At 43.6% G+C, this 8,165-nt stretch overlaps 1 protein-coding gene across 1 annotated transcript in view; it reads right to left on the bottom strand.

Annotated features, from left to right (window-relative positions):
- Positions 1 to 155: 155 nt before the first annotated feature.
- The window catches only part of LOC107676944 (histone-lysine N-methyltransferase, H3 lysine-79 specific-like), a 24,444-nt gene continuing 16,434 nt past the window's right edge, over positions 156 to 8,165 (bottom strand). The window contains exons 18-26 of the mRNA XM_016471689.1: positions 7,829 to 8,165; positions 7,511 to 7,757; positions 7,340 to 7,412; positions 5,435 to 5,985; positions 5,138 to 5,346; positions 4,979 to 5,043; positions 4,294 to 4,896; positions 2,050 to 2,684; positions 156 to 875 (exon numbers count right to left, since the gene is read on the bottom strand). Of these exons, the coding sequence (XP_016327175.1) occupies positions 2,173 to 2,684; positions 4,294 to 4,896; positions 4,979 to 5,043; positions 5,138 to 5,346; positions 5,435 to 5,985; positions 7,340 to 7,412; positions 7,511 to 7,757; positions 7,829 to 8,165 (2,597 nt within the window). The 3' untranslated portion in view covers positions 156 to 875; positions 2,050 to 2,172. The remainder of the gene's footprint in view (positions 876 to 2,049; positions 2,685 to 4,293; positions 4,897 to 4,978; positions 5,044 to 5,137; positions 5,347 to 5,434; positions 5,986 to 7,339; positions 7,413 to 7,510; positions 7,758 to 7,828) is intronic.

Genomic DNA, 8,165 nt, shown 5'->3' with positions numbered 1-8,165 from the left:
ATGTATTACAGTACATGACAAATGTTTTTTTTTTTTTTGCATTATAGTAATGAGAATTTAGGGAAAATGTGCTTAACAGTCATGAAAAATTTCACAATTACCCAAAAAATCTTGGTTTTAATATTAAGCAATAATTTCAAATTGCCGTCATTTTGAGGTAAAATAACACTTGCAGATTCACCCTTATACAGCTGGAGCTTGTGGTTTCCTACAGATTTCACCTTACAAGGCAAATAATTAATATGATGAGAAGTTAAAATGCCCAAGCCAAGGTGACTACTAAACTATCGGACAGATTTGTTAACATCAATTTCACTAAAATAGTGAGTTCACAGCACAAGCTCCGGCTGTAAGGGTGATGTCCCAGCACCGGAACGGTATCAGGCTACAGGGGCTTCATGGAGTCCATCCAAATAGGAGTTGTCAATCACAAAAAGCCACATTTCTCTCCACTGATAACAGTAGCAAGGTTACAGAGATTCACAAGTCTTTTTTGTGTGTGTGTGTGTGTGTGTGTGTGTACGGCCCATTGAAACCGGACTGACTGTAATTATATTCCTGACATTTAAAACGCTTCCCGTGTCATTGATTGTGAATCCACCAGAAGATGGCTGCAAATTTAGAAAACCATCCATCAGTAAGGCCATGTTAAACTCACAATTATTGATAATAAGCTGCATACTGTGTCAATCTGAATGTGATTCAGGGGCTGTGTGTGTGTTAAGCTGCACCTGTGATAAGTTCTGATACCCATGCCAGTTTTACAGTGGCGTCTTTTAGCAAAAGTTTGAGCACCGGTGAGCGAGTCGAGCCCATTGGTCCACACCTGTCCATTGCATAGGTTATGTTGGGTTGAGGTAGATTTCTTCAGTTACCTGTAACCAGTCGGGGGTAAAATCCAGGAATTACACAAGATGTGGATATATTTCATCAACATCAGGGCTCAACAATTTACATGCCTGACAAACTTATGTATTTGGACTGCAATGTTTAAAACTTTGTTTGTTTGTTTTTCAAATTCTGCAAGACGACATCATTTACAATGGGCTAAAAATTGCATGAATTTTATATTATTTTTATACAAGTAATAATATTACATACAACAAAATAATAAACTATTTTATAACCATTTTTCCTGGATGATTATTATGGCTTACTGTGCAAAACATGATTTCTTTATGTACAAATACAAATATAATTTTTTTTGTTAATTAAATGTTTAAGTTGTTTGATAATTAGTAGATATTTTGCATTATACGTTATAATATGAATCATAAAAAATATTCAATTTAACTATTAATAAATTGGTTTTATTTTAGAATTACAGAAGAAAACGTATATATCCTGCACACTACTCAAATGTGCACCATCACAAATATGTTTATTAGCAAAATTTCAGACAATTGACCTTCCTTATGGTTTTATTTAATTCATAATTGATTCATATTCTATGAAATAAAATATGAATAAAAAAATAAATAATTAAATCAAGTTAAATAAGCTATTAAAATGATTCACACACATTCATAAATCAATTAATAATAAAATAATATGATAGAAATTTTTTAAACATTGTATCTCAATTAGATTTTGCACAATAAACCATCATAATCAAACCAGCAAAAAAAGTTTATGAAATTTAGTTACATTATAAAATTACAAAAATATTCTTTAATTGGAACATAGTAAAATATCCAAATTAGCCTTTTTAAATGTCCTTTTTCGACAGAGGAAAAACATTTAATGAAAAAAATTAATATTTTTCAAACACTTACAAAAATACATTACTAATACGTTTTGTGTATTCTTGCTACGTAAAATAAAATAGCATTTTTGTGGGCTAGTAAAAGTAGAAATCACTCCGATTCACTCCTCACATTGTTGAGCCCTGAACATGTAATGATATTTTCAAACAAAACGGCAATTCTGACATTAATAGTCTAACAGCTGGTTTTTGAAACCCAAAGAACTCGCAGGAAATGCAGCTACGAAAAAAAAAAAAGAAAAGCAGCAAAGCATGTAGCCCATTTCCATGCCAACACCACATACCTTGTTGGGACTCATAACATTATAGCTGGCAGAGCGCAGTAGCTTCCCTGTGTCCGTCTAGCAATAGTCTATTTTCCACGTCAAACCGCCCCCTCCCCCCACCCTCCTACACCTGGACGTGTCCTATCTGGGGCGATTGCTGGGGATCTGCGAGGCTGTGTAGGATGCCTGCATACCCAGAGTCCTCCAGGACGTCCCAGCCCCACCTGAACCTGCGCTGCCGGGAGGGTGTGGAGGTGGCAGGTGCGGGGGATAGTGCACAGTGAAGGGCCGGGAGGAAGCGGAGGAGGTGGAGGAAGCAGATGTGGCGGACAGAGACGGGGAGGAGGTGAAGGCGGGGAGGGCCGACTGCGGCCTTGAGGACTGGTGGCGCTCGGGACGTGGGGAGGAAGGTTGGGATGGGGCGGCGGAGGACGCGTTCAGGAGGGGAGGGGGCGGAGCGAGGGCGGGTGGGGAGGGAGCATGTAGGACTGTCTGTGTGCGGCTGTGCTGCGAGGGGCCAGAGGCCAAGAACGAGGCCCCCGCTTTGGGGTTGGTGTCCATAAGCCTCTGCTGGGAACTGAGGGCCCCGGGGCCCGGGAGATTGGCCCCAGACTGCTGGGAGGAGACTGAAGGCACCATGTGGTGAAAAATCCCTACAGACATACAGCACAGAGAGGGAGCAAAAGACAGAGAGACAGAAGATGGGGGCTGAGCCAGATTGTGCACAGCAGCAAGCCAGTCCAACAAACAAGCACAGATTAAAGCGACGAGGCACTGCGCTGATGGACCAGAAGCACCTCACACCAAACCTGAGCGCTGCACACCTCTTCTATACGGTACATAAAGGATAATTAAAGATTTGCAATTAATGTTTGGGTTTTACAAGTGTGTGCATAAATTTAAAGCTTTTATGGAGATTCTAACTATATATATATATATATATATATATATACACACACATCTACATATAGAATACATCAGTCTATATCCATCTATCCTTATCTCTACTCATATATATCCACCAGTCTATAACTAATATTTATATCCATTTACATCTACATATCTATATCTTTAAATACAACTCTCTATCCATCTACATGCGTCTACCTATATCTATATCTATATCAATTTATATCCGTTTATCCATCCATTCATCCATCTACATGCGTCTACCTATATCTATATCTATATCAATTTATATCCGTTTATCCATCCATTCAACTATATCCATCTTTCAATCCATGTATCTATCATCCATCTCTATCCATCTAAATCAAACTATCTTTATCCATCCATCTCTCTATTCATCACCTCTCTATCCATCCATTTATATCCAACTATCTCTACCCATCCATCCATCCATATCCAACTACCTATCTCCATATCTACCTATCCACGTCTATCTATCCACCATTTCTCTCTAGCCATCTATCAATATCTATATGCAAATATCTCTATCTACATATCTATCCATCTATCTCCATATTTCTATGTCCGTTTATAAATGTCTCTATTTAGATTTATCTAAATCAATCAATCAATCAATCTCTCTATCTCTCTCTCTCCATCCATCCATCCATCAGATTATTCAAGTAACTAATTAATCTCTGTGGACTGCGAGGTGCTGGTACACAGTGAAATGCCTCAACACCCAAAAACAAGACCTGCAATTAAGTCAAACACCCAGAGAAAATGTGAAGGCCTGAAATACAGCCATAAAAGCCAAGGAGTTTCTCACCAATCTCATAAGCAACAGAGAGCTTAACAGTTCTGACATTTTCACAGGCCTTTAAATCATCAGTTTACACCATCAAGGCCAGTGAAAATTATTTAAAAGGCCTGAGCTTTGTAAGTTTTGTATTCAAATAGTACATTTCATTGGGTGAATCCCACAAAGCATGTCAAGAACATGTTATATTTCACAGCAAAATCAAAAGAAGAAAAAAGTCAGCAAAAAAAAAAAAAAAAACTAAGTGGAAAAAAAATTTTAATTATACATATACTTTTTCCTTTCGACTCTGGGGTGAAATATATGTCGGACATGTTTCTGTGAAATTCACCTTACTACAACCTGCTGTCATTTCCTCTAGGTGTGTAGCTGTAGCCTTTGCACAGTCAGCACAGCAAGCAGTGTGGGAGAGCCAGGCAAGGTGGCAGCGCTGGGCCTTAACTTACCTTTTTTCTACACCCAAGCGACTGTTCTGACCATGAGCTCAATATTCACCGGAAAACAGAAAGAGAGACAGAAGATATCCAACTCACCTCCTGCAGCGCCCCCTGCCAGCCCGGCGCTGGAGAAACTGCTGAGCGCCGAATGTCCGTTGACCAACCGGGGGGCTCCGCCGGTGGCGGGTCCGGGCGTCTGAGCTCCAAATAAGGACTGGAGGACTGAAGCCCCGCCCAGGGGGAAGTACTGTCCCACTGGAGAGGCAGAGGAAACTGTGACGGCCCCGCCCACTTTCCCACTCAAAATGCCTCCACTGGCCGCAGCGGATATAAAGAGGTTCTGGCTGGCCAATCCGCTTATGGATTTCAGGTCCCACTCCCGCGATTTCTGTCTCTGCAGGGGCCGCTCTGATGCACTGACGACTGAGCGACCGCCACCATCCTGACTGAGGAAGAGGTTCGAGTTCCCGTAAGGCTCCCGCTCACGTTCCCCTCTCCTCTGCGGTTTCTGGTCCGAGTCGGAGTCCGTACCGCCTCGGGAAGCCCCCACACCGAATGGCGAGCCACCCTGGTGGTGATCCGGAGGAGTTGGCTTGGGGTCAGAGATTGGGGAGAAGGTGGATTTCCACTTGCTGGATCCAGACGAAGATGATACCTCACTGCTCACACTACTGGCACCTGATTTACGTCCTTGCAAGCCTGTAAAATGCCACATTGCATGAGAAATAGCTAGTGGAGTCAGAACGTGAAATGTCCATAAGCCAAAATGCACCGCACTTACTCCTTTCCACATCTCTCATGGGTCCGTCTCGATCTAAGGAAATGGTGGCGATTTTCCGTTCAATTCTGAAAGAGAAAACAGTTCTCCATCAACCATCTTTTCGATGATCTACAAAGTTTAAACACCAATGAACCAGATTTGAAAGAAAAGAGCAATTACCGGCTTGAACTAGAGGTGTCCGGGGCATAATTGGTGCCCTCTTCATCTGAACTAGGGGTTGAGGAATAACGGCCTGTGTTGTTGAGCTCCAGGGGACGCTCTCTTTTGAGCACAGGAGGCTGATCTAGATCTGTCCTGCACGGGCTTCGTCCTGACTGCTCCGGGGAAGAAATGGCGGAGATCTCCAAAGGCTGGTTTATGTTGTTCACCTGGTAAAAGAACAAACATTTCGGGTCTGATTTCAGGACAATCGTAAGTTTGAGCAATACAAACAGATGCCATTTTTGGTCAGCTCACCATTGAATTGATATTAAGCGGTGATCCAGAAGAATGGCTTGAGCAGCCAAGTCCTGGAAATGCCCTTCTTTTGGGGGATCCGCTAATGGGAATGGCCCCAGAGGAGCTGCGCTTCCGCCGCCCTCGTTTCCGCCCCTCTTGGCTGTGGGAGCTCGGAGAGTGATGATGATGGTGGTGATGGTGCTTACTGTGATGATGGTGACCCTGCTTTACCGACCCATGGTGGAGCCTTGAGCCTCCTGTGGAGGACGAAGACGAGGAGGAAGAGGAGGACGAGGAGAAAAAGATACGGCGACGAGCCTCGCTGTCCAAGGGCTCCGTGTCGGATTCGGGGCCCTGCCGGTTATGGCCGTCCTCAGGAAGCCTCGGTGGGCCGTCAGCGTACTGCAGCACGCCTCCGGTGCCCAGCGCAGGACTGAGGCCAGAGCCACGAGGCTGGAGGCCCATGATGGGAGTGCTGTGGGGGGGAGGGGACGCAGCGTCACAGTCTTGGTCCTCGGTCAGCATGGCGGAGTGAGAGCCATTCACCAACCCTGAGCTGGAGGAATACCCTAAGAGGAAACGGATTTTGGATTTAGTACAGTACTAAAGTATGTAAACTACATGGATGGATGATGTTAGATTAGATTGGACGTTCTCAACTCTTTCTGAATACAGGCCCGCCCAATGTCTATGACAGTATGCAAAAGTTACATTTACACCCTTGTTGGTTCTTGGGGTTCGTTGGTTCTGTATGGACCCTTGTTGGTTCTTTGAATTAAATATCAGAATTCCAGACGTTTTAAGAGTTGAATGTTCTTCTTTTTATATTTATGGGGTTTTTATGCCTGGGACAAGACAGTAGCGAGATGACAGGAAAGCGGGAGAGAGGGGAGCGGGATCGACAAAGGACCTCGAGATGGGAATCGAACTCGAGTTGCAGCGAGTGCAGTATGTCGATGCGCTAACCACGAGGCTATTGGCGCCAAAATTTTTTTTTTTTTTTTTTTAACCAATGAATTTACAAGCCTTTTGCAGTCACTTGTGATTTACTGGATAAGAATTTTTTTTTAAGATTTATTTTTGTTGTTTTTGCCTTCATTTTGATAGGCCAGTTTAGAGTTGACATGAAGCGAAGTGGGAGAGAGAGAGAGAGGGGTGGGATCGGCAAAGGTCGTCAAGCAGGGATTCAAATTCGGGACGCTCGTAGCGCAGCGGCACTGTATGTCGGCACGCTGCCCATGAGGCTATCGGCGCCGACTGGATAAGGTTTTTTTTTTAATAATTTTTTGCTCACAATTTTTAACTGATAAAATATATAATTATATAATATATAATTATAAAATATATAATAGTTTGGAATAACTAGAAAAAAAGTTTATTATAAAAATTAAGATTTTATTAATTTACATGACTTATCTAGGTCTAGAAATCACACTTGTAAAATGAGGCTTCCTCATACAGGTTTTCCAAGACTGCGGGAATCCTTGTCCTATTATGTCTGGTTATGTGGTTCCAGGGTGGAGGTGGTCAAAAAAAGCAGACCTTTGGCCATTTTGCCAATTCAGTTGATTACAAAAATGAAGAAAGCACAGGAAATGATGGGGAAAATTGGATCAGGAATGGTCACAAGTCGGAATTAAACACACACTACCCATGTGAGCACCACAGGCCACATTCAAAAACCACTTTTCAGGATTTTTAAAAAGGCTTAATTAAATTGTGGTCTTTTTAAAGCAGTATTATTTATTTATTTCTAAAAAGGAATATACATTTTAATAACATGCAATTTTATTTCATGCTGACTTCCAAAACGTGGCAAAAGTCAAGTTTCCTAGTGCAATGGTTTGAATTACATGCACTAACTAACTGCTAAGCTTCATCTATGACAAACAAAGCAGGCCAAAGTAGGCAGCGGGACTGTACCTGAGGTAGGCGTGAGAGGCGGCTTGCCATTGCTCTGTCCCGCAGGATTCGAAACTGGACTAGGTGTGTTCCTCTGCCAAAAGAATACCACAGCTTGAATAATTGCTAAAATGTTTGCAGAAAACACCCACAAGTCTGTATATCATGACTTCCTCCCACACAGATCCATACCAATCTTTCTGCACGGTTCGGCAGCACCACGCTGGCCAGTGGGATGCTGACAGGAAGTTTGCTGGGATGCACAGTGCTGAGGGGGATGCTGATTGGTAGACTGGTTATGGTGTCGCTGGGGGCAGCTGGGCTCTTTTCTTTATCTGTGCTCTTGGGTGTGATGGTCGCTTGAATATCAGCTGAACTGGGTGAGGAGCAAGAATGTTTTAATCCCAGCACTGGAGATGAAACAGCACTGGTGTCACCCCTGAAAAGAGCTGTGAGTGATCAGTGACCAATCAACAAGTACTTAGTCAACTCAACGTTAATTTTACTCACCGGTGGATGTTGCCTAGGGCTCTAAACTGATTGGCAGCCGAATCTTGGTTGAGGTGCCTGCGGAGGGCAATCTTAGCTGGAGAAAAGCGGGTGTAGTCGGGCAGGGGTTGCCCTAGCTGCCTGGTTCTTGAGTCTGGGGTGGGCGGCACAATTTCGTGGTCAGGGGAAACAGGCAGGTAGCGGGTGAGGAGCTCGTTTTTGCCCATTCCGCTGCCACTGCCCCTCTCGTAACCCGGCGAGGCTGTGCCGTTAATGGATAGTTCGGGGCTGAGGCCGTTGAGCCCCGCAGAGGCGTGTGGGGTGAGTTTGGGGGTGACGAAATCCAGTGTGGGCCGGG

This window comes from Sinocyclocheilus anshuiensis, unplaced genomic scaffold (genome assembly GCF_001515605.1).
Source record: "Sinocyclocheilus anshuiensis isolate Anshui unplaced genomic scaffold, SAMN03320099.WGS_v1.1 scaffold420, whole genome shotgun sequence".
Lineage (NCBI taxonomy): Eukaryota > Metazoa > Chordata > Actinopteri > Cypriniformes > Cyprinidae > Sinocyclocheilus > Sinocyclocheilus anshuiensis.
Note: the sequence above shows the minus strand (reverse complement) of the source record. Positions and strands in the feature narration are given on the sequence as shown.